This window comes from Procambarus clarkii, chromosome 75 (assembly GCF_040958095.1).
Source record: "Procambarus clarkii isolate CNS0578487 chromosome 75, FALCON_Pclarkii_2.0, whole genome shotgun sequence".
Lineage (NCBI taxonomy): Eukaryota > Metazoa > Arthropoda > Malacostraca > Decapoda > Cambaridae > Procambarus > Procambarus clarkii.
This window is the reverse complement of record NC_091224.1, coordinates 20,568,404-20,596,287: the sequence shown is the minus strand read 5'-3', so window position 1 is coordinate 20,596,287 and position 27,884 is coordinate 20,568,404. Positions and strand designations below refer to the sequence as shown.

General features: G+C 39.2%; 1 protein-coding gene across 1 annotated transcript; it reads right to left on the bottom strand.

Annotated features, from left to right (window-relative positions):
* Positions 1-367: 367 nt before the first annotated feature.
* On the bottom strand, positions 368-27,648 carry LOC123771734 (galanin receptor 2b). The gene is made up of 8 exons (XM_045764455.2): positions 27,474-27,648; positions 27,179-27,272; positions 26,218-26,431; positions 17,920-18,043; positions 10,462-10,676; positions 9,003-9,240; positions 4,941-5,045; positions 368-3,257 (listed from the first exon to the last, which is right to left on the bottom strand). Exons 1-8 carry the CDS (start codon positions 27,612-27,614, stop codon positions 2,964-2,966), a joined length of 1,425 nt encoding a protein of 474 aa, XP_045620411.1. The 5' UTR covers positions 27,615-27,648; the 3' UTR covers positions 368-2,963.
* Between the last annotated feature and the right edge of the window lie 236 nt (positions 27,649-27,884).

Below are 27,884 nucleotides of genomic sequence, written 5' to 3'. Positions count from 1 at the left end.
ACATGTGTATACAACATTAATAATTTTGTAACTAGCGTCAAACATTGTTATTTGCTTAGCTAAACGAACTAGAGGGTTCAGTTCCTGAACCGATTATGTGCCTCTGTAATCCTTTACACCACCGCCCACGGGATGGGTATGGGGTGCATAATAAAAGAAATAGAAGAAATTGAAATTGCATAATACGGTTATTGACATTCAATAATAGTAAGATAAAGCAATGAGGACCAAATGGGAGACCAGTGATCAGATGAATATTACAGACTCAAGGGTAGCCTTCTCTTCTTGTATATAAATGAAAAAATGAATAAATGCACGTGTTTACATATATGAATGACATAAAGAGCAATATTGAAATGGTGATATATTTTCTCTTTCAGTCTCTACCTCTGTCTCTGCCACCCTCTATTTTTACCATGTTTTCTCTATCTCCCCCTTTCTATCTTGGATATAGAAATAGGGAGAGATTTTCTTTTTATCTCTGAGGAGGATTGTGTTATACTCTGATTTTCTATATTTTTTCGTATTTCTCTATATATCTCTATCCCTCTTTATCTCTACCTCTTTTTTTTATCTTTAGCTCTGTCTACCCCCTCTCCCTTTCTATCTCTCAGAGAAAGAGAGGTATAATCTTTTCCCCAATGTATATTTACCCCTATCTCTTAAGAGGGGGAGAGATTCTCCCTCAAAGAGATAGAGATAGAAAGGGACCAGAGGAGTAGACATAGAACTAAAGATAGAGAGGGATTTGTTCACTCAAGGGATAGATATATTTTGAGAAGTAAAAGAGGTAGAGATAGAAAGGGAGAGAGTATAACAATCCCTCTCAGAGATAGAGAATCTCTCCCTATATCTATGAGATACAAAGGAAGAGTGGGGTATAACACACTATCCCTCTCAGGTTGATATATACGAGACAGAGAGATATAGGTAAAATTGGACAGGCTTGTAAACAAGTTGAAGAAATCTAAAGTTCAGAGATGAAATTGACATTATGAAGTTTGATTTTTTGTTTATTTTATTTTATTACAAGGAAGAGCCATTTGTTTAACCTAACCCAAAAGGAAGCCAGGAAACTCAGTCCTACGGTGCATCTCGCATCTTGACAGCAGGGGCTGCAAAACCTTATATGAACCACAGGTTCATTCCTATCTAGATTATGCACCTCTTTCCTGGATTACCTGCCCTCCATCAATTATCAGAATTTGTCATTATCTATGACTTTATAGTTATTTATAGTCATATTCCTCCCCCCACCCCAGAATTTATCGGTCATTCTGATAAGTGACTGGGAGGGGGGGGGGGGCAGGCCATCCAGGAGAGTAGTGCGTATTCAAGATGGGAGCGAACTTGGTCCTCATATAAGGTTCTGCAGACCTTGCTGTCAAGAAAGTACGAGATTCACCTTACCTTGAGGTGCTTCCGGGGCTTAGCGTCCCCACGGCCCGGTCGTCGACTAGGCCTCCTGGTTGCTGGACTGATCAACCAGCAACTGCTTTAAGGCAGTTAGTTTCTTGGCTGCCGTACCTACTAGGTTAAGCATGTGATTTGGGCTTTGTCGATGCTCAAGCAGTTTGGAAACTGAAATTGTAGGGAAGAAAGAGTTTGGATTACAATCTTACAACATGTTAGGAAATGGTGGAGGTTGAGTTGAAAGAGGTGGGATGGGGAATAGATGTAAATTGTGTAGGATGAAGGTATATGATTACCACCTACGAACCTAGAGCTTGCTCGTGTGCCTACAACTAACCTGGCTACCTGGCTGACTGACTGACACTGGCAGTCTGTCTGTGAGAACTGCAAACGTGGCACAACTATAAGTTCTGACACCAACATGGCATTTTCCTTAAACATCTAAATGAGTTCACAGAATATAGTTTGGTCTACATTGGGCAGGACAATACTGCTGACTTGGGCAGCATGTTAGCCACATGGCATCCTTGGCTATGGGAAAATTCTGTTTGCCATTCTATGCAGATACAAAGCCATCAAATTAGTATCTTATGTCTTACAGAGTAGGTGGTAGTAGACATGGTTCATATAGCAGAACAAATAATCTAGATACAAAAATGGGGACTTTTTATGTCATTCCTAAGGCAAATGCTCCCAAGTCAGGGACCGTCTCTGTACCTGACAAGAGCCAACCATGGATGGACCCTATCACTTGCCATGCCAGGCCACGTCATTTGCCATGGAAAGAGCAGACCACGTTCAACATGATTTGTGAATAAAATAAAACTTGTAATTTTGCAGCATCTATCATGAATTTTTGTTTAATATTCTTTCAAAGAATCTGCTATACAATCAGAATGCGTGACAATAACAACAACTCCAACTTGTACCAAATAAACGGCACACTCGATAAATAAGTATTGACATTCACAGAGTTGAGGTATTTACAGACAAGCATATCTTACAATTCAAAGACATAAAATACTTAATCGTAACCTTCATAATAAATACAAAAATAATAAAATAGTGCAAACACTAAATATCAAAACCCATTTACTCCAGCCAACTTACTGTGACATTTACTTAGCAAAATAATGTGTATTGTACATGCAAATGAATCAATCTCTATGGGGGTATTGGCTACTTTAATTTATGCTAGAAGTTACTAATTTTGGTAGTTGTAGCAATATGGATTCTTAGAAAATGGTTCTTAGTTAATTAAGGAGTAAGACAGATTAATATTAAGGGAAAATAAAAAAAGACTAAATGACACATGGTCATCAGATGCTACTGGAAAATTAAAGACATAATAAATATGGCTAAAAAGGAGGGGGGGGGGGTTCTTAGTGCGATCAAGTAAAGAGTTTCATAAATACAAGTAGACCTATGGACATAGTGGCCTACAACAGATGTAAGGTACAGGAAGAATGAAAGATACAGTAAATATGAGCAGAACCATTAAACATACCAGAAGGACTCCCAAAGTAGAGAAATGAGGAAAGGCCCAAAACCTACATAGTGGAGACAGTCTCTAGGTCAGTGTGGCGAGAGGTACCCTCAGGTGAGTAGGAAGAATAGACGCTCCTTGTGACGACCCGGTTGAGCAGGTTAATGGGCGGAGGCCTTCGACGGGTGGGGCAACAGCAGCAGCAGCGACGGGAGGATTGGGGTCCACATGACAAGTCCTCCAGTCGCTTCTTCATGGATCGTCGGAAGTTCTTAGACATAAAGCAGTAGATGATGGGGTTGATGCAGCAGTGGATGAATGGCAGCAGAACGAATACAATGTTGAAATTGTAGAAAACCTGTTAGGGAAGATGTGTAATTAGAGAGGATGCAAAGCTTGAGGAGAGATGAGACTTGGTGCAAGTACTTTGTAAGAAATGCCATAGAAGCATTTGCATGTAGTATAGCAGTCTCCGTGGTGCAGTGGTAAGACACTCGCCTGGCGTTCCGTGAGCGCTATGTCATGGGTTCGTATCCTGGCCGGGGAGGATTTACTGGGCGCAATTCCTTAACTGTAGCCTCTGTTTAACGCAACAGTAAAATGTGTACTTGGATGAAAAAACGATTCTTCGCGGCAGGGGATTGTATTCCAGGGACCATAGGATTAAGGACTTGCCCGAAACGCTACGCGTACTAGTGGCTGTACAAGAATGTAACAACTCTTGTATATATCTCAAAAAAAAAAAAAAAAAAAATATATTCATGCGAACTGTACACCTGGTTATATAAAATGATGGGTGTTGCTGTAAATAACTTCTGGAGTACTGTAGTACACCCTTATCAGTGATGCTATGCTGTACAGTACATCATATTGTGTTGTGAATAATATAATTACTAGACAAATGATATTCTGACTTTTTCATTAATGTCTATAATGTTCACTTAGTACATTAGAGTACTTGCTTTTTCTTCTCTGGCCTGATACCACTCCTGTCCCATGAAACTGTGGAACATGGTGACAATAATGTAAGTATACTAAGCTTGCTTTAATCCTGAACAATATTTCAGAATATAGTACAGTATACTTAAAGGCTTGAAACTAAGGTGAGAAGCAACCTTATTGATCATCAGTGTTGACATATCTTTAACTTCATAAAGCAACTAAATCTCGCTATCTAACATCTATTCCCACTGGATCTATATAGTGATCTATATCCTCGACTCAAAGCTGAGGGACCCGGGTTCAATTCCCGACCATAATGTAATTGGTTGGACAAGTTTTCTTTCACCTAATACCTCTGTTCATTTAGCAGTAAAATGGGTACCCTGGAGTTAGGCAACTGTTGTGGGGTTGCATCCTGGGACAAGGTCAGTGGTTGACCTCAGAGGATCTTGACGCTTCTCAGTACAGGTGTACAGGCTTCCTGTCACCGATAATGGGAATTATTTGTAATAATTTATGCAGTGATATTATTGCACACATTCTCCATAAACCACTTATATCTAATTACTTGCTCAACAATAACCAATTTCATTGATAAAACTCAGTTATACAATTCCTAGACGAGAGGAATTTGCTAATTTTAGCTGATAAACTTAATTTTGATTACCAGCCGATCAAATACAGTATAGAAAAATCCCTACAATGAAAGCATTCTTGGACATATTCTACCCACAATTAATGGGCAAGTGGAGGCCTGGTCAAGGACCGGGCCACGGGGATGTTGAGCCTTGAAATCATCGCAAGATAACCACAAGGTAAATAACTTACAATGTCTGCCTATGAAAGTAAATATTCAGAAAAACACACAGTTTTCATTAAATAAACTCAGCAATTCTTCTTTTACATATTAACTACAGCGTAATGTTGATAGTGCTACACTTAACTCTTCAACAAAGAGCATATTTCAGAAATACACAAAATGTCAACAAAGTCAGGAGGCATCAACAGGTGTGGCAAAGAGATGTAGAGGGGTCAGAAGAGATGTACCTGTAGAGGACCTGTAGAGGGGTCAGAAGGAATCAAGAAATGTAGAGCTAACCTGATTGAACTGTTGGAGTCCCAGGTTGATGCACATCTCCATGACGAGCCTGGGGCCCCAGCACAGCAAGAACAGCACCACAACCACGATCAACATCTTGATCACCTGCCAGAACCCAACAGTTACTAGGCAATACAGTCACCATGCAATGCAACAGTCACCAAACTATACATCAGTCACAAAGCTATACACCAGTCAATGGATCACATGCCAATACCCAACATAACCAAAATTACTCGACAACACACCATCAACTAAGCGTTACACTAAGTCACTATACAAAACACCAGTCATTAGCCGACACACACAAAACACCATTAATTAGGCAACATTCATGACTATAAATTCCACTAGTCATTAAGGTTCACACTACTAACTAGTATGTACACCAGACACATTATTAGCTTGTACACCGGATGCGTTACTAGGCTGAAAACCAGATTCATTACCAGGTTGCAGACTGGACACTCGGCCCAATCCAATCACAATGATACTACATCCAATTAGCTACTGGGCCATGTATTGTAATGTTAGTCATGACACAAATCCTAATTATGCCAACATTACATAAATTCATAAACATATATGAGATAGATCTATATCAGAGGTATTAGAACAAGTTCAGAATCAATGTCAGTTTACACGGAGTAAAAAGGAAGACGAGAAGCAAGTAGGATGCGAGTAAAAATAGTGAAAACTCTTGTGCCTATATAAGGGCAACAGATCAAGACTGGCATTCAACACATAACCCAAAAAATATTGAAAACAGTTGGCATATTAAAAAGTCACATATTATGTCCCACATTGCTTCTCCCACAATATATTACTCAATCACTTATCACTAACAGTATCTATGTATGCGGCTCAATCACCGCAATTTATCTTATTATCCACAATGAAAAATTTACCATGAAAATGATAATAAATTGTCCTCAGACAACACACAGCCCCTTTGTTCAAATCTCTAATCATGCACTCTCCACACATTATCTTTATACATACAAAGCACCACAGTCCAATACTTTGCTAACCAGGACTTTAAACTCTTCCTGCATTTATATAATAGAAGCCATGAATACAACACAAGTGTTTCAGACATTCCTGAAGCCTGACTAAATCTCTGTAAACATGTCATGCAAATACAGTGGTACCTTCGTTTTCTAATTTAATCCATTCCCAGAGATGGTTCGAAAACCAAAATGAATTTTCACAGAAGAAAATGTAAATTGAATTAATATTTTTGGGGGTGTGAAATGGATTAACTTAAAAATACATTTTATACATACTACTACTCATATTTTGCATTACAATATGTACAAGTATATCTTTCCTTTATTGAGGACTCTTGTTGGCATATGGAAGATGGTATGGAAGGAGGGAGGAGGAGAGATGTTAGCATTTGGAAGGGGAGTTCCCTGCCATTATAACAGCAGTGATGTCATTTCAGTGAAGACACCTCTCTCACGTTTTGCAGGCATACCACTAGGACCTGGTTGTGGCTCGCTGCTTGTCTTACTAAGAATCTGTCTATAGACGCTTTTTTTCCCATACGTTTTAACACTCGTCACAGTGGCATAGTGGTAAGACACTCGCCTGGTGTCTTGTGAGCAACTTTGTCCTGGGTTCATATCCTGGCCAGGGAGGATTTACTGGATGCAAATCCTTAACTGTAGCCTCTGTTTAACCCAAGAGTAAAATGGGTACCTGGTTGTTAAACGATTTGGAAGGTCGTATTCCAGGGAACATAGGATTAAGGACCTGTCCAAAATCCTAAGCGTGCTAGTGGCTGTACAAGAATTTAAGAGCTCTTGTACTATGTACAGTATATATAAATATAAAAAAAATTGTCTGTAGTGAGACATCACATTGTCTCACTATGAATGATCTCTTGTTTTTCCTCTATTGTCATCCTCACAACTATTGTCTTAAGTTGAACTTTACCACTGACTTTCTTGGAACCCATGGCATGATATATAATAAGAACTCATGTTCAGAAACCAAAAAAAAAAACACAAAAACTAAATTCTTCACAAATAATTCAAGCATGGTCATCACTAGGTGGGAAACACTGGTAAACTGACACGTGCTCGGTCGACCCATATGTGTATCAACAAACTCAAGCACAGAGGCAAACCTCGAATACCAAGTCTAATTTTTCAAAGAAATCAAGCTCAAGAACCAAAAAAATTGCAGAGGGGCATTCGAAAACCAAGGTACCACTGTAAAGAGACTTAAAATATGGAACTCATACCTAATGAAATAAAAATTGTTCAACATACAGTATACTTAATACAAAAGTAAAGCAAAGCAGCACCTAATTCTCATTATAATAAATCACCATTATTAATAATACTGTATCCATGGTGGGTTAATAATATTCCACCATGGATAATTATTACTATTATTCAAACAGCAGTACAGTATTAAATCGAATCTACCCAAAAACTTTGTGCTACTTATTCCTGTAGCACAGTGGTCTTATGTCCTCAACTCACAACAGTGGGACCCAAATTCAGTCCCTGGGCAGGACAGAGATAGCAGGGCACGTTTTCTTTCACCTAATGACTCTTTGTCTAGCACCATAATAGATACCCGAGAGTTATACACCCATTGTGGGTTACATCCTGGCAAAGGTCAGCAGTTGGGGACCTTGATGAGCCTCATTAGAGGTCTCCTGTCCCCTGGAAATTCATTATTCCTCCAGTACAGGTACTGTACTGAACTACAGTATCCAAAAATTTAACTCCATTAATATCACTCCTCATCATCACCACTTTTTCCTAGTACAGCACTCTAGTTTTACAGTCATTACCTAAATTTGAATAAAAGTATTGTACCTGCCTGTATCTAAATTATAATAAATCCACATTGCCCGAGTCTTACTTAACCTGAATAAAAGTACTGTACCATACAAATAAAGGTTAAACAAATATGAAAAGGCCTTCCACATGACAACACATACAAATTGGCAAAATGTAAATTCAAAAAAAGACCTGGGTAAATACTGGTTCAGAAATAGTTGTCGATTTATGCAACAAATTACCAGTACAATAACTATAAATGTGACACAGCTGGATTGTTAAAGGTGTACATTAGATATATGAATGACTTTTTTTTTGGATATAAATAGGTGCTGCCATATATGAGCCAATAACCCTTCTGTAGTCTCCTCGATTGTTATGACATAACATTAACTTTGTTCAAAAAGATAGAGAAGAAACAGTAAGTATCTAAGCTAAAATATACCACATGTACAGTGTATGCCTGACTGTATATCCAGCAATCTTGCTTGTTTAAGCCAGGCAAGGCTTAAAATGGCTTTAGTTTATTACACTAAATGGCAATTTATTTTAATAACAGCATTGTGCTACAATTTTGCTTATGCTTGCTTCACTACATTATTCAATTTGCCTATACTGTACTCTACAGCCAGTATTAATGACTACTGTATCATCACTTCTTAAATTGAATATTAAATCTATCCCAAATCTTATCATCCCTGATACCTTCTGAATTAAACTTAAATCATTTAAAATCTGTTATTTAGTTATACTCTGTCATTATTATCATAATGTTTATCCACAGGTATTAATTACAGTATAATAACAGACTAACAATTGTTTGGTAAACTCTGCAAGCTTTATACTCTTGTCAAATTACTCTCAAATTACTCCTTGAAAAAACTATGTCAAATTAGGAAAACTCAATTATAAAAGTGCCACAATTTTTCATCACATTTGATATTGATCTTTCTCTCTTCTCCTAGAATAAGATTTGCCAAAAAAGCTGGAGGATAATTCAGAACTTTATAAAGACTGAAATGTTAAAATGCACATACATACCAGCCTTATGTAACAGTATTATATGTACTGTATTCTATATAAAAACAAACTGATTTGATTCAAATGAATTACACTTTCATAATATATCTATGACCCACTGAAGTCAACTATCCATATTCTTCCCCAAAATCAACTTATGCCTATTTAACCAGCTTTTATGAACCATAGAAACTACCCATCTGCATCTACTATACCCATACCCATCATAGGCAGCACCCACCTGCTTCCTGGCTTTCTTGACGTCTTCGCCCTTCTCTCGGTGCTTCTTGGCTACATGTCGGCCACCGGGAGAGGGGGTTCGGGATCTGGTGGCCGTGTAGGGTACATACAGCGAGGCTGAACTGTTGTAGGCCGAGTCCCCACCACCCACACGCCCATTCCTGGTGCCCATACCACGGCCACAGCTCAGTGATTCGCCGCCTGTGACCCGTAGGTAGTAGCTTTCACAACTTGAGCCACTTGAAGGGGCGAGGAGGAGGGAGGCCGAATTAGTCAAGCTTGAGGGAGAGATTAATTCAGCGATAAAATAATTTATCTAGCACTATGACAACTAGGTCATTAGAGCATAATAAATTAATACAGTACTTATAAAAATATAACAAATAATAAAAACTAAAAACTTGAATAAATTGTTAAAAATAACACACACTACAGTACACTAATAATATTAACTAAAATATTAAATTATATTATGTTAATATTCCATGTGATTAAACATAATAAATATATACATTGTAGAGTATCTGTGACAGGTGGCCAGCCTTCAATAAAACAGAATACCCCACTCATTAGAAAATTGTCTCCCCTCCCCCAAAAAAACAATCCGCAACGATATACTTTTTTGCAATGTGTGTACTGGCATAAATCCCTATATAACATGCCTTAAAATGTCATCTTATACATTATATAAAATCACACTTGATAAGTAAAATAACTGGGAAAATTACAAAATATAATGTTTTGAACTGCCATATTTATATTTTTCATAGTCCTGACCTGATTCAATACTGTCCTATCAACAGGGTATTGGTAGTAGTAGTGTTGGGTGTGTTCTTGACTCATAACTGGGAACGCTGGGTTTGAATTCCAGGCAGGACATAAATGGTTGGACACGTTTCCTACCACCAAGTTTTTGTTCACCTAGCGGTAAATAAAGGTACTTGAGAGCTAGTCAACTGTTGTGGGTTTGCATCCTTGGGGGATGGGGAGGGGTAGTCAGTAGTTCGATCTTAGAAGGGAACCTTGATACAAGCCTAAAGTATAAATATACACAGGGTTGCCTGTCTCTGACAAATTGAATTAAGATACATGAAGATGACTTGTGGAATTACATGGTAGAGCCCTTGAGCCTTTTGGGGAATGTTTCGTGAAGAGCCACTAATGAATTTTGATAAAGATCGGGCATGTGAACATGTATGGTTGTGGTGGGATGTGTTTTCAATCAGGTGGGAAGCACTGAATACCATAATATCTGTTCTCTCAAGCTCAATGGCTTATAAAACTTGTCTTGCACTTTCCTCAAACAGAAAATTTCCCCTTTCTTCCTCCCTGTTAAAGGCTGCAACTTCCTCCCACCCTCTCTCCTCTTATCCCTCCCTCCTTCCTTCCTTCCTTCCCTCCTTCTTTCCTTCCTTCCTTCCTTCCTTCCTTCCTTCCTTCCTTCCTTCCTTCTCTCTTACCTCCTAGAGGCATTAGTGAGAGCCTTTATGTTCTTGGTGGACCTCCAGAGCTCCCTGATAACAGCAGTGTAGAAGACGATCATGAGGAGGGCAGGAACCACAAAGAGTACCAGCAGCTGGTATGCCAAGAACACCAGCGACTCCATCTGTTTGCAGTAGTAGGCAGTCACCCACACGCTACGAGATGCATCCGTGTACATCACAGTATCGATTTCCTGAAATGAACATAAGGGATGAGCTGGGGGTGGAAACATGAGTGAATAGGGTTAGTTGGGAGCTGGGGGGGATGGGTAGGGAGGGTAGCCAGGGGATAGTGGATGGGTAGAGTTTAAGTTGGGGTTAGAGAAGGAGCAGACGGGGTAGAAGCTATAGTTAAGGGTGCAGAGGGTTAGTTTGTGTTCAAGTAGCACAGGAACGTTTAGTTCACTATTAGTTGAGAGCTATCGAGGTTTAACTGGCTGGTAGTAGAGGAATAAGGGAGGTTCAATTCGGGTCAGATAAAAGCATGATGAAGAGGATTGGATTTCCTCCATTCACATATGCTCAGTGGTGGACTCTTGCCTATTGTGCATGTTCTACAGGAAGGTCAGATATTAGTTGGATTTGTCAAGGGTTTGTATGGGTTGTTACATATCCCTAGTTGGATGCTTACATTAATTCATGATAATACTTATTTAAATTCCTTCATTTATCTGTATATGTAAATATTTTTATAATTAAATAAAACAAAAATTATTAGGTACGTATTTCTCAATATACACAATGATGATATCACTTTGTTAATAACCGAGACTAAATGGCTTATATATAAAGAAAAATCCTCCAGACAATAAATCTACAATACTACGAACAGATAAACAGATACTTATCAACACATGTTCCCTCAGTAAAGTCTCTCAGCTAACTGAACTCTCCCTCAGACACAACCCATAATTCTTGCTTCCCCCGCCTTCGTCCAGGATAATGGATGGTAAACAAGGACTTTTATAAAATACAATAATTGAGACAAAGCAATTGTTCTCATATGTATAAGAATGAAACTAAAATATAATTGTCATATGTAAATAATATAAGTTACAATGCCACATGCTTAATCACAGGAAATTAACAATAATATGAATGTTAAAAGGCGACATTTGGAACTCGCACAAATGAACAAGTACAGAATATTTCATCAGGAAGTTGACCAGGCAAGTACAGGTCCAATACCTGACTAAACTAGCCCACACCATGCTTCAACTGTGTTGCTAAAGTATATGACACATTGTAAAAATATATATACAGTATATACATATACAAATAAATGAAGGAATTGAAATTAGTAAGTATTATCATGAATTAATGTAAGTATCCAACTAGGGATACGTAACATGGGTTAGAATAAAAATAGATGTAAATTAAGAAATTAATGAGCATATCATTTGAAGAATAAGTGGTCAGTTCCAGGAGCTGAAGCTTATGGGATTTATAGAGATTATTTTTTAAGGATAAATATAACCCATTTACAGCAACAAACAAATTATGATAAGGTTATTTTTCATCTTCTGCCAGTCATTTCAAACTGTGATAGGCAGTTTGGCTGAGGCAGCCACTACTCTCTTGTCACTGTCACTCCATGTATTATTTACATCTTTAATATTTCTCCCAACCCATTCAGTATCTACCCGTACCAGAGTAGGTACTGTTAAGGGGTCAACGTTCCTCATTATTCAGTACAGTTTTCCATCTTGTCGACTACAGGGATGATTCTCCAATTTATATGCAATAAGCAACATTGTGTTTGACTCAACTCTGGGAAAGAAAAATTTGTATTTAAGTTAAAGATAATTTATGCACAAGCTTTACATAATTTACACAAAATTTAACAGGTAAAAATACTGGTACTGTAATGATAAACTGTTCTGTTGCTGGTGAGGAAGAGAGAGAGGGAAGGCGGAGAGGAAAGGCGGAGAGGGGAAGGCTCTAGTGCCCTCGGCAGAGACATCGTCAGTACTGTATAGTACAGTATGTGCAAAGCTGAAACAAACAACAGCTTACAGGAGCTTGGACAAGAAGTCATTTACAGAATTGTGCATCACTTATATGAGACCAGCGGTCGAGTAAGTGTCATGTTACTTTTAACAAAGCTTGCATCAGAAATACAAGAGTTTGGGTGTGAAGACAGGATGAAAATTAGATTTACTATATTTGATAGACCTCAATATCTGTAGCGACACAGCTACTGTATAAGGTCACTGGCTCTTATAAATATAAGAGAATATCATAAATAATATGCAGCCCACAGTGGCACAGATTAAAATAGTTCTATGGTACAGCAGAACCATAGGGCTCATAACTAAGAACTTCCAGTGCTTGCACAGGGGTAGAATAATGTCAATTCATCTCCTATTCATTGGGTAAAAGAGCAGCTTTTTGAGGTACAGTACAGTATGCTCAACTGCCCTTTGGGTCACTGGAGTGCACAAACCTTGGCTAATTAGAATACACAAACCTTCTCCACCTGCTCTTCTCTCTTCTGACCTCCACAGAAATGCCATGTACCAAGAGGACAACCTGATGATTGATTCTGAGGATCAATGTCCTCATGGCCCGGTCTCTGACCAGGCCTCCTGTTTGGTGGTCTGATCAACCAGACCCCCAATGTGTTTGATGTGCCTGCTCGCAGCCTGACAATAAATGAACCTCACCATATAAATAAGGGGACAGTGAAGACCTGAGTGCGATGTACTAGATACTTGGAAATATATAGAAAGTGGACAAAGAAACTGTTAACCCTTAACCAGTTCTAATTGCTTTTCAATGACTACCTCCTCTGCTCAAATTGACAAATGCATTATTTCCATTAGTTTTTTTTTTTTTTTTGTCATGCACCCCACGGTGTAGGACTTTCTATTAGGTGAGCTGTTTTAAAATCAATACAGATAATACCAGAAAAAAATAGATGGAAATGGGACACAATGATGAGTATGAGAGATAAACGGAAGCAATTAGCATGTGGGTTATCAGTAGAGTAAGTGAAAAGGGGAAAATAACAGATTTTAACTACGCATTTGAAAATAAATACGTTCTGGGAGTCATTGAATTAAACGATGAACAGCAATTGGAGCTGGATCTCTATAAACACTGCTAGGAAAGAACACCCATGGTTAGAACAGCTAGGGAAGAACACCATTGATTAGAATAGCTGGGCAAGAACACCCTTGGTTAGAATGCCCCTGGTTAGAACAACTAGGCAAGAACACCTTTGAACAGCTAGGTAAGAACAACCCTGGTTAAAACAGCTGGGTAAGAACACCCTAGCTAGAACATCTTAGTTAGCATGGAAGTTACACAGGGAATAGAACAGTGCAAGAAAGATATGCAACTCACTTATGCACAAGTGGCCAAGGAGAAGGAAAAAATAGAAGAAGCAGTAAAGGAAGTCAAACACTGCAGCAACCAAAATAAAACAAACATTAAGCTAGAAGTAAGGAAAGAATTGGCATCTAACCCGAAGTTGGTGCAAAACACAGTTAATCGGAGTAAGTCCCTGATCATTTTTGGCTGCAAAGAAAAGGAGATAACATCTAGGTCAGAAAGAGCTGCAGAAGAAGCAAAAGTAGTAGATAAAATTGTTGGCCTCGTGGAAGGTCTTACAACCATAGAGAATGTGTGCGACTACAGGAGAAAAGGCAGATATGTAAAAGGGAAAGATCGACCTTTGAGGATCACCCTAAATGGTGCCAAACAGATGGAAGAAGTACTAAGGAATGCTAGAAAATTACAAAGTGATGAGGATGGGAAAGTGTGGTCGTTAAGACGAGATCTTTCAAAAGAAGATAGAGAGAAGCTGAAACTGAACCTCACCGAGGCAAAACGTTTAAATGAGAGCAGGAATGAAGAAGAAATCAATTCTTTTTTTCTACAAAGTGATAGGGGTAGGCAGGCCAGTAAAGTGGTACATAAAGGCAAACCAACAAAATCATTAGAGAAAGGGGGAGTGAAAAATAAGAAGAGGGGGAACAAGTTCCTCAAGATTGCATACACCAACATAGATGGAGTAAGATCAAAGATACTGGAGTTAGTGATATAATACAGCTGCAGACACCAGACATTGTTGCACTCACGGAGACAAAACTTGAAGATGCTATTTTAAATGAGGTCATATTCCCAAGGGGCTACTCAATTTGGAGACGGGACAGAAAAATCAGGAAAGGCAGTGGCGTTGCTGTGCTGGTGAAAGAACACCGAAAGGTGAACGAAATAGTGACTGCCAATCCACAAGAAGTTGACATAATAGCACTAGAGATCTGCCATGAGGATGATAAACTAATGATCATAAATGCATATAGTCCACCGCTAAGCAGCACATGGTCAAAGGAGGAGCTAGATAGTAAACGAGAAGGTCTTATAACAATAACGAGAGAGATCATAGCGAGAGCGGATAACAATAGTTCACGACTGTTGATAGTCGGCGACTTCAACTTGAAATCCATAGACTGGGAAGCATGTGAAGCTAAAACAGAAGATTTCTGGACCTGTAAATTTGTAGACCTCATCCTGGAAACATTCTTGTATCAACATGGTAAACAAGCTACGAGGATGAGGGAAGGGGACGTTCCCTCCATGCTAGATTTGATATTTACCAGGAAGGAGGAAGAAATATTTGACATTCAGTACCTTCCTCCCTTGGGTAAAAGTGACCATATGTTTTTGGGAATAAAGTATGCAATGCGTTATAATCTGGAAGAAAATATGACGGTTGATGCAAATGACAAACCTGACTTTAGGAGAGGACATTATGGCAACCTTAGAAAATTTTTTAGTGAGTATAATTGGACAGACTTGTTGCTAGGCAAGGAAGTGAATGAGATGTATGTCAGGTTTTGTGAAATATATGATAAAGGCACAAAAAAATTTATACGAAAACAGAGAAGCAGAACTAGGAAACAGGATTGGTTCAACAGAAAGTGCGAGAGGGCCAGAGACCAAAAGACATAAAAATGGAATCAATACAGGAAGAGGCCGAACCCCCAAACATACCAGCGATACAAAGATGCGAGAAACAACTACACGGCAGTGAGGAGAGAGGCAGAAAGAAATTTTGAAAAAGGGATTGCAGACATATGTAAAACAGAACCAGTCTATTCTATAAATTCATAAACAACAAATTGCAGGTAAAGGATAATATTCAGAGGTTGAAAATGGGAAATAGATTCACGGAAAATGAAAAGGAAATGTGTGAAACATTAAATGAAAAGTTCCAAAGTGTGTTTGTACAAAATGAAATCTTCAGTGAACCAGATACAATAAGAATTCCAGAGAACAACATAGAGCACATAGAGGTGTCTAGAGACGAAGTGGAAAAAATGCTCAAGGAGCTAAATAAGAACAAAGCAGTTGGGCCAGATGGAGTTTCACCATGGGTTCTGAGAGAATGTGCACCTGAGCTTAGCATTCCTCTTCAACTGATTTTTCAGGCATCCCTGTTTACAGGAGTTGTAGCTGATGTGTGGAAAAAGGCTAACATAGTTCCAATCTACAAAAGTGGAAGCAGGGAAGACCCCCTTAATTATAGACCGGTATCATTGACAAGTGTAATAGTCAAAATATTGGAAAAAATAATTAAATCTAAATGGGTAGAACACCTGGAGAGAAATGATATAATATCAGACAGACAGTATGGTTTTCGATCTGGAAGATCCTGTGTATCGAATTTACTCAGTTTCTATGATCGAGCAACAGAGATATTACAGGAAAGAGATGGTTGGGTTGACTGCATCTATCTGGACCTAAAAAAGGCTTTCGACAGAGTTCCACATAAGAGGTTGTTCTGGAAACTGGAAAATATTGGAGGAGTGACAGGTACGCTTCTAACATGGATGAAAAATTTTCTGACTGATAGAAAAATGAGGGCTGTGATCAGAGGCAATGTATCGGACTGGAGAAATGTCACAAGTGGAGTACCACAGGGTTCAGTTCTTGCACCAGTGATGTTTATTGTCTACATAAATGATCTACCAGTTGGTATACAGAATTATATGAACATGTTTGCTGATGATGCCAAGATAATAGGAAGGATAAGAAACTTAGACGATTGTCATGCCCTTCAAGAAGACCTGGACAAAATAAGTACATGGAGGGCCACTTGGCAAATGGAATTTAATGTTAATAAATGCCATGTTATGGAATGTGGAATAGGAGAATATAGACCCCACATAACCTATATATTATGTGAGAAATCTTTAAAGAATTCTGATAAAGAAAGAGATCTAGGGGTGGTTCTAGATAGAAAACTATCACCTGAGGACCACATAAAGAATATTGTGCGAGGAGCCTATGCCACACTTTCTAACTTCAGAATTGCTTTTAAATACATGGATGGCGATATACTAAAGAAATTGTTCACGACTTTTGTTAGGCCAAAGCTAGAATATGCAGCAGTTGTTTGGTGCCCATATCTTAAGAAGCACATCAACAAACTGGAAAAGGTGCAAAGACATGCTACTAAGTGGTTCCCAGAACTGAAAGGCAAGAGCTACGAGGAGAGGTTAGAGGCATTAAATATGCCAAAACTAGAAGACAGAAGAAAAAGAGGTGATATGATCACTACATACAAAATAGTAACAGGAATTGATAAAATTGATAGGGAAGATTTCCTGAGACCTGGAACTTTAAGAACAAGCGGTCATAGATATAAACTAGCTAAACACAGATGCAGAAGAAATATAAGAAAATTCACTTTCGCAAACAGAGTGGTAGACGGTTGGAACAAGTTAGGGAAGAAGGTGGTGGAGGCCAAGACCGTCAGTAGTTTCAAAGCGTTATATGACAAAGAGTGCTGGGAAGATGGGACACCACGAGCGTAGCTCTCATCCTGTAACTACACTTATCTAGGCAAGAACACCCCTAGGTAGAACAGCTGGGTATAAACATCCCGTGTTAGAACAACTAAGCATGAATATATATGCAAAAGGTATAAAAAGTAACAATTAACTCCATGCAACCAATAATGTTTGTAAACTCTGAGTTTTCCAAATTAATTAAATGATTTGTCCTTTTTTCCCAAAGGCTGCACAGCTGACAGAATTAATTACTCTTCAAAAATGATCCACAGTGACACAACATTGCGACAGCATTTGAAGTGGGATGCAATTTGGTATGTAATTCCCATCTCTGGGTGCAATTACAGTTAATTAACTCAACTCCCAAAGTAGTTTTAGCCCAAAGAATTGATGGATATATTTTGTGATGTTGGTTGCAGTTGAAATATTACTCAACACAAAATTAACAATGTTAAAAATGAACAGATATGGTTCACTTGAAAGACATATTGAGAGAACCACCCAACATGATTTACCATACTTTTGGTGATAAGTAGGCCATAACACCATAAGACACCTGACCTTGATGATGATGAGGTTGGGCAGCAGGAAGGATGCCCCACTATACCACCCACCATGTCATACTATGACTCACCATGACCTTGATGATGGGGCAGGCCAACAGGAGAGAAGCAACCCATACGAAGAGGACAGAACGGCGGCAGTTGCTCATGGTACACAGCGAGCGTGACCTCATTGGGAACACTATAACGATGAACCTGCAAGAGGAGGTTAAGTCATATCTTGGGCATTTTATCATCACAGATTCTTTGATCAAGTAACAAGGACATTGTTATTTTAAATTCATTATTCAAGCTGCAAAATATGGTAATGAAGTAAAGCATAAATTTTTATTATAAGCAGATGTCACACATCAAGATTATGATTGAATTTCATGTTGAGTATTACTATTGTTTAGGTCTGACCAAACTAATATTTTGAGGTCCAGTAAAATATAAAAATATTGCAATATTGTCAGGGAACTAGAAACACTGATAATATATGGAATAATGAATATGGTTCAAATTAGCATGAATACTATTATGTAATAGCATAAACAGTTGGGCATATACATATTTTTGGTTAAGGCAATTTAAGTTAGACCGGATAAAAATAAGTTAAGTTTGGCTATATAACTCTAAATTATAGTAAGTCTGACAGCCATAATAAGTTAGGTTTTGCATTAACACTTCAGCTTACCATGAAGGAAGCATCCAGTAATACACCAATAGTATTGTCAGAAAGCAACGATGTTATTCTTCACGATACATGGTTTGCATTACGTTGCCTCCCGAGTGGATGAGTGATGATGTGGAGAGTAACATGTTACAGTCAACGCATCTCAAATGGGCATGTCTATATGGGTATGAACGACTCACAACACTTAAAATGTACATTATTCGTTTTGTCAGGTACAGAAGCCCCTCCCCCCCACCTCCCTGCAGTTCAGTTGTGAATAGCAAACATTGATTAAGTAGTTTCCATTCTTGCTTGAAATTGTAATATCTGGTCTGTACTGTTGCAGATCCATCTGTTGATTGTAACCGAGGTGGAATAAAAGTTTCCTCATCGTGGCGGCGTTAGGTTGCTACTAGGCCTACGGCTGTTTTTATTTTTTATGTCACGACGCTTTCGGGACAATGTAGTGCCAACTGAGGTCACCACTGGACGAGTTTCACAGTTCTGAAGGATGCTGTGTTTGGGATCCGTGCCTGACCAGACTTGGCGGTGATAGACGTTCTCCTTATGGTACGCGTGAGTTTTCTTCTTCTTCTTGATAGTAGGCGAGTTTTCTTCTTCTTCTTCTTGATAGTAGACGAGTTTTCTTCTTCTTCTTCTTGATAGTAGATGAGTTTTCTTCTTCTTCTTCTTGATAGTAGATGAGTTTTCTTCTTCTTCTTCTTGATAGTAGATGAGTTTTCTTCTTCTTCTTCTTGATAGTAGATGAGTTTTCTTCTTCTTCTTCTTGATAGTAGATGAGTTTTCTTCTTCTTGATAGTAGGTGAGTTTTCTTCTTCTTCTTGATAGTAGGTGAGTTTTCTTCTTCTTCTTGATAGTAGGTGAGTTTTCTTCTTCTTCTTGATAGTAGGTGAGTTTTCTTCTTCTTCTTCTTGATAGTAGGTGCAGTTTGCATGAAGTGTTTGTCCTCCCGATGATTGCACCAGAAGGTTTTTGTGAACGCGCAAGCCATAGATCACTAAGACTAAACGTACACAGTACCGTGACCACCGCACCAATGATCGTCTAGAAGGTTTTTTACCGGACGGGAGTCTGGGCACCGGTGGTGATAGATGTTATGTTGTTGTTGTGTTGATTGTTGATAGCGTCGGACCGTCGCTTTCCTTGTTGGATCAGTCTTCACGTTTTCTGTAACTAGTTGCTAGGTTAACTTTGATAACAAGTTTTAATGACCTGAAGGTCACTAACACTCTAGTGACCTCGATGAGGACAGTAAGTCGGCGTGACTTACGCTTGTTAAAGGTTCCTCCCCCACTCATTTGTTCTAGTTCTAGTTCAGTTATTATGCACCTCATACCCATCTTGTGGGCGGTAGTGGAAAGGGTTACAGAGGCACATAATGGGCTCAAGAACTGAACCCAACAGTTCATTTAGCTAAACAAGTTACAATCTTGATAAGCTAGTTACAAAATTCAGTATAAGTCGTCACATCAACCATTTGTTCTGATGCTCTTTTTAAGCTGAATTTTAAAGTTCAGCAGAGTTTTGGCATTTACAGTTTCGGCGGACACAGGCGATTCAATGGGTTTAGATGATAATTAGATAGTAGTTCCCCAAATCAGATAATAACTAGTTTTGTCGGGGGACAGGCAGGTTGAGTGTATATATACGCTTGCTTATATAGATGTCCTTTTTCCCTCCCAAGGTCGAACTATTTACCCTCCCCAGGATATAAACCCATAACAACCTATAACTCCCGGATACCTATTTAACAACTAAGCGAACAGAGGTATTAGGTGACAGGAAACATGGCCAACCATTTTTGTCCCACCCTGGATTCTCGTCTCGATTATGAGACGAGAACGAACCCGACAAGACAGCCCGTCCTCATAAACAAAGGCCAAAGTCCGTTCCATGCACCCGCCAAACCCCATGTTTATGAATGTAAAACGGTTTACAAACGACTCACAACTGATGACGTCCGAACACTTCCCGAACAAGCGCTTCGCTGACGACTTTTGTTCAAACTACAATACTCTAACAGCCCGTCCTCCAAACAAAGACCCAAAAGTGATTCCATGCACCCGCCAAACCCCCTGTTTATGAATGAAAAACGGTTTACACACGACTCACAACTGATTTCGTTCGAAAACTTTCGGAATAAGTGCTTCACTGACGAATTTTGTTCGAACCACAACGCTGTAAATGCTTCACCCACGTACTACAAATACAAATAATCGCCGACAGAACCTGAACACCTAACCTAACCTAACCTATGCCTATATATGCACAATATGCTAATATATTATAATATTAATTTATATTTGAGAAAATTCCTGTTTTGCATGAACAGCATGTTAATATTTATGAATGCGTCTGTGGGGTCGACCGCTGGATGGAATGGACTTGAGTCGAGGACGGGTTGACAAATACAAATAATCTCCAACAGAACCTAAACACCTAACCTAACCTATGCCTATATATGAACAAAATGCTAATATATTATAATATTAATTTATATTTGAGAAAATTCCCATTTTGAACGAATATTAAAATTTATGAATGCTTCTTTGGAGTCGACCACTGGATAGAATGGACTTGCTCTGAGGACGGGTTGGACAAGGTTGTTTATAAGCATATCAAGATTGCCTTCAGTAATATCAAAACTCGTAAATTGTTTAGTAAATGCAGACAAAACCGTCATGACCGAGTAGGATTGTAAGTAGAAATGTAAGGCTGGCGAGCCGTTGTTCACGCTAGCTTAAGTGTATGATAATATCTTGTAAGTAAATAGGAACTATAAGTGATACCTTTACGTTCAACTGCATATTGTAATGCGTGCTCATATCAAAATTTTAAAATAAGCATATTTAGCCACTCTCAATCTCTTAAAACCGTCAACTCTCTACTCCAGCGCTAAAATCATGCAAGATTCCTCACAATGGAATATTATTGCGGAAGTTCGTCACTATAACAACGCGTACAAAGTTTAAAACTCAAAACTTATGAAAAGCATATTAAGCTTCTGTACATGATCGCGTCCAATAACAGTGAACTTTTGGTTTGTAACTATCATTAATATCATCCCGGCTCTGGTAATGGGTTTGCTTGAAACATAAATAGCCTCGCAAGTTTAGTAATAACAAGCCGAAATATATATATATTTTTTGTTTAAACAACTATGAATTTTATTATGAAGAAATTGTGCAATATATTGGAACAGCCGCATACGGGTCAATAATGTCGGTGCACCTTTTGAAAGTAATAATTATAATAATGTTATTTAAATATACATAAAGACCGTATCATGTATCTTTAAATATACATGAGCCAGTTTGTAATTTGTAGGTACATAAAATGTATATTGAATACGCTAAGCTTTTCGGCCATATTCTGAATATATTAATCTACTAAATATACCTGATAAGTTAGATTAACTTACTTAACGTTAAAACTAAAACGCTAGATTAATTAATGAACAGTGTACTACTATAACACACTCACACATTATATATATATATATATATATATATATATATATATATATATATATATATATATATATATATGTGTGTGTGTGTGTGTGTGTGTAATTACCTAAGTGTAATTACCTAAGTGTTGTTACAGGATGAGAGCTACGCTCGTGGTGTCCCGTCTTCCCAGCACTCTTTGTCATATAACAAAAAAGATGAGTGGGGTCGACCTGAGGACCGTCGTGACCCCAGCGGGTGACCCCACACACTGACCATGACTCTTCCTATCCGTGTGTGTGTGTGTGTGTGTGTGTGTGTGTGTGTGTGTGTGTGTGTGTGTGTGTGTGTGTGTGTTTCACTGAATCTAGCAAAATTCAAATCATACATTTACTTAACAAATTTAACAATTTAAATAGGATTTCTAACTGCCTCTTGGTTATAGAGCCTAGTCGAGCCTAATAAATAGCGCGGCTCTCCGCCATATTTCTTCCCGGTTTGGCGGGAAGAAACATTTCCCAACCTCTTACTCAACTCTAATTATTAACTAACCATTAACATATCTGCCTATGAATATTTTCCAAATAAAATATTTTTATTATGATCCATAAACGCGTTTCATCTGAGAATATCTAATTAACCGCTATAATGAAACCTGTATTAAAAGCTGTCAATTTTTCTGCACTAGACTGTTTATTTTTTTGTAAGACTTCAAAGGTTCTATAATAATTATAGACACGTCTCCCTCTAGTCCATCCTGGGTTTTGCAAGACATAAAAATACTCCGCTTCCAAAAGGTCTTCTCAACGTAATTAAATAATTTTTTTGTTTTCCAGTATTATCAAGGGAATCCCTTACACAGAATACACTTAATTATTACTCGAACTTTAATAACATCAGTTATTTTATATAAAGTTAAAATATAGTTATATTGAAGTTATTACGATAAATATTTTAATACTATTGTTGTTTATATGAATCGATTTTGTTGGCATTGAAGGAGTATATAGTTGTGGTGAATGATGTGTGTGTGTGTTTACTAGTTGTGTTTTTACGGGGGTTGAGCTTTGCTCTTTCGGCCCGCCTCTCAACTGTCAATCAACTGTTTACTAACTACTATTTTTTTTTTCCACACCACACACACCCCAGGAAGCAGCCCGTGACAGCTGACTAACTCCCAGGTACCTATTTACTGCTAGGTAACAGGGGCATTCAGGGTGAAAGAAACTTTGCCCATTTGTTTCTGCCTCGTGCGGGAATCGAACCCGCGCCACAGAATTACGAATCCTGCGCGCTATCCACCAGGCTACGAGGCCCCCCTATGTGTGTGTGTGTGTGTGTATGTGTGTGTGTGTGTAGTCAATCGTTCAGTGCCTGTAGGCTTAGGATTTCGGATTTGATGACCAAAGGATTTGGTAAGGAAGGTGTGAGGAGGAAGATGGAGTCCATCTGTATGTTCAGGGATTGATGGAGTCCATCTCTATGTTCAGGGATTGATGGAGTCCATCTCTATGTTCAGGGATTGATGGAACTCCTGGATTGTGTAGCCATATATTGTAGATTATATTTTTCGTCCCTCCATAGTGACTCTCCTCCCTCACCACTCTCCTTTCTCTCTCTCTCTCTCTCACCAACTCTCCCATTCACATGGGTTCTCTCCTCTCCCCCTCACCCCATGTTCTCTCCCCCATAATCCCTCTCCCTCAAGTCGTGTCAAATGTCACGCCTCAATAATCACTCGAGAAAACTCATCAAAACTTAAATTGATGTTTTCTTAAACTATGTCCCAGAATATGTCCCAATAAAACTGTAAACAGACCAGAGAAAAAGAGGAAATATGGCCTCTTGACCTTGTCAAAATAACTAATATTAAATAACGAGGAAGAAAATTACGTCGGAGCTCGAAATTGAGAATAAAGGTAGAAATTACAATGACAAAAATGACAAAAACTGAACACAAATCAATGGATGTAAATGGGATAAGATTAGATTTTGGAAAGGCCTGGGGGGGGGGGTCAATACTGGTTTGTGAACAGGGTTGTTGGAACAGATTACTGGGTTATATAATAGATGCGGAGACGTTTGGTTGTTTCAAGGGGAAAGTTACTAGTGCATATGAAATTGGGTCGAATTAAATAGGAGCTGTTTCATATGGGTCAATAGGAGCTGCTTCATATGGGTCAATAGGAGCTGCTTCGTATGGGTCAATAGGACCTGTATCGTATGGACCAATAGAAGCTGCATCATATGGATCAATAGGAGCTGCATCGTATGGACCATATCCCAGCGCCTTATCTTCGTGGTCCAGCTGTTCCTCGTCCCAATATCCCAGCTCCTCGTCCTAATATCCCAGCTCCTCGTCCCCATATCCCAGCTCCTCGTCCCCATATCCCAGCTCCTCGTCCCCATATCCCAGCTCCTCGTCCCAATATCCCAGCTCCTCGTCCCAATATTCCAGCTCCTCATAGCTCTTTTTAGAGCTGTACAGTTGCACTGGTTTTGAGTCTTGCCCTCATAATTACCGCAACTTTGTCTCCTCTTCGTTAGTAATACTTCTCCGACTATTTTTGGTTTAATCACTGTTCGCTATTTAAGAGACAATTGCTAGATTTGACCTTTCGGTTACGTTTTCTTCTCCTATTTCCCTCTATTCCCTATCTACATTATTATTTGTTCTTGTTCTTAAACCTCCCGGACGCAGGTTCGAATCCTCGTCACGGCCCTTGTGGATTTGTTCATTTGATGCATCACGTTAGTGTGATCTCTGTGTGTCTTATGTTATAGATAGGAGCTGCCTCGTATGGGCCAACAGGCCTTCTGCAGTTGCCTTTGTTCTTATGTTCTTACATGTCCCACTCTTCCTCCTTCTCCACTGGTCCCCCTGTTGTTGTTTAAGATTCGCTACCTGGAACAAAAAGTTACAAGTAGCACTGGCTATGGCGAGCCCGTAGTGGACTGTTTATCCTCTCCCTCCTGTTTATTAATAATTCTCCTGTTTCAACATTAACACCATCTGTTCATTATAGTTCCCATGTTTGCTTGTGCTCCCTATTCGCAAACTTAATAAACCTTATTTCCCGTATTTATTTTGCCATTTTCACTGTTTGTCGAATGTTTATTTTTTTCTGCACCATTGCGTGCTTTCCTGTTTGTTCTCTTGTCTCACTAAACTCTCTCAACATTTATCATTGTGATATTAAAGGGGATACAGAATGAGAGGGAGAGAGAGAATAATAAAGAGAAGATAGAGGTACACACAGAGACAGAGAATAAGAAGGGGAGCACAAAAAGGACAGAGGGAAAGAGATGGGAAAAGAGGACATAAAAAAGGACAGAGAGAAAGAGAAGGGAAAGAGGAACCAAGAGGGGAAAGAGGGGGTAAGGGACATAACAGAAAGATGGCAGAGAATAATGACGAACAGAGCAGGGGAGAAATATAAGGAGAGAGAGAGAGAGAGAGAGAGAGAGAGAGAGAGAGAGAGAGAGAGAGAGAGAGAGAGAGAGAGAGAGAGAGAGAGAGAGAGAGAGAGAGAGAGAGAGAGAGAGAGACAATGAGAGAGACAATGAGAGAGACAATGAGAGAGACAAAGAGAGAGAGAGACAAAGACAGAGGAGAAACATAGTGAGACAGAGATAATTCACAACAACAGGGAGAAGAGCTGTACAACAGCTTCCAAAGACTCGACACAAAATTCCCGGAACCGGACAAGGTCTTTACCCAATCTCTTTCGCAACGGCGACTGGTCAAAACTGAGACGGGCTTCTTGAAAACTCTTGCAATTACGTTTCTGACGAGAGAAAGAGGGTGGGAGGCGAAATCTATTACAAAACTTAGGTAGGAACTTGTCTGAGCGCGTTAGAAACATGTTTCAGACGAATTATATCTCTAAGACTTTCCCGGACCAGACAGTCTAAAGAAAAAAAAGGGGATGCCATAGTTAAGGCTTCGAAAAATATTCTTTTAGTAATATAGTGTGACGTAACAATGATTTATAGCAGGAAACAGTACAAAACTATTGTAAATAGCAGGAAACAGCATAGAACTATTTTAAATAGCAGGAAACAGCATAGAACTATTTTAAATAGCATAGAACTATTATAAATAGCAGGAAACAGTATAGAACTTATAAATAGCAGGAAACAGCATAGAACTATTTTAAATAGCAGGGAACAGTATAAAACTTACTGAGCTCGTGCTCAAAATGCGTCAAGAGTTACCTGCCGAAGCTCTCAACCACACTCACCTCTCGAGACTGACAGCGGTGAGGTTAAGGACGCTGGCGGTGAAGGAGAGCATCATGAAGTAGTTCGCAATCTTGCAGGCGGCGCCCCCGGAGTCCCAGAGGACGACGAAGAAGTGTACTATCTTGAGCGGCACGCACAATAGCAGCATGAGCAAGTCCGCCACCGACAAGGACACTAAAAACATGTTGGTGGTGTTGCGGGACTTGCGGTCACCTGCGGACATGAAGGGGAACCGCGGGAGTTGAAAAAGGGCCTTGAGGTTACGTTCCGGTGTTGACATTGCCATTAATGATAAGGCTGAGCCTTGAGTATTACTTTCAGCGGTAAACTCATACACAACACTATCCTGAACTACCAGCAGCATATACCTCCATATACTAGGTTACACAGCTACACGCAGCCAGATACACACTGTCGCAAACTTTTTTTTGGGGGGGCACACACTCATATCTCTTCCTAGAACACAAACATATTTTGCGAGCCGGATATAGCAGTCAAAACAATTCTTATTGGAAGTAGAAACAAGCACTTATGATGAAATGTTTCCAAACATGATGGATTTGGAATTTTTTGATGAACATGGAATATTTTTTGGGGACAGAAAAGACTCATTGACCACCGGTTCATCTTTGGTTTTGAACCGGTTTGCTCTGCACGTATTTGGGGGAGAGAAGGAGAAGGGAAGCAGAGAGGTGGAGGGAAGAAATGGGAAGGAGGAAGGAAGAAAGAACGTAAGATGGAATGGAGAGGGAAGGGGGTGCGGGAAAGAGAAGAGAATGGGGGAGGGAGTGACAGACACACTGGAAGGGAGACTTTAATATAGTGAATAAAGGAAATGTGTTGCCAAGTCACTGTTGTTCCCCATGTTATATGTGTCCTTTCAGCGACCTGGTGACCTAAAGTACCAGCCAGTGACCTAGACTGTGAACCGTGACCTGATTTACAACCTGGTGACCTCACCTGCCATCAGGACGATTACCGCCACGTTGCCAATCACTCCGAAGACGAGCGTCACCAGGTACGTGGTGAGGTGGAGGTAGAAGAACGGAATTATCTGCAGAAGAGAACAACACGAAATTAACAACAGCAAACCGCAAAAAGAATCAGATAAAAACAAGAGATAAATGGCAAATAAATCAATATTTTTAAAACAGAGATCTGATATTTAGTATTACAAACTACTAGTAGAACTAGCATATAAAAGATATAGTGATAATATATGAAATAAATAATTGATATATATATATACACTCACCTTCCATGGGTAGTGAAGGTCGTTGGGGTCGGATATCTCAATAAAATTAAAAGTGTCGTTGATCCGGATTGTCACATTATCGTTATCCTGCCATTCTATGACGACAGATGTCGCCTCTGGGGCCGTCGTCTGCGCCTCCATCAGTGTCTCCAGACCTCAACGACAAGACACTGAAATTAGGTTTGAGTAATTCCTTTATTATCACCTCCCCTTATGCCCCCATGGTGATGGGGTGTTTGGTGGACTCTCTACCCATGATGGGGAGCGTGTGTGACATACACCAAGCGTCATACAACAGCATACAATCAAGATATGTATATTCCCATCTAGAAGAAGGTCCAAAGGAGATGCTATGAAGTTATGCTGTCTATTAATTAGAAGAAATGTAAATTAGGGATGAGCCTTGAAGCT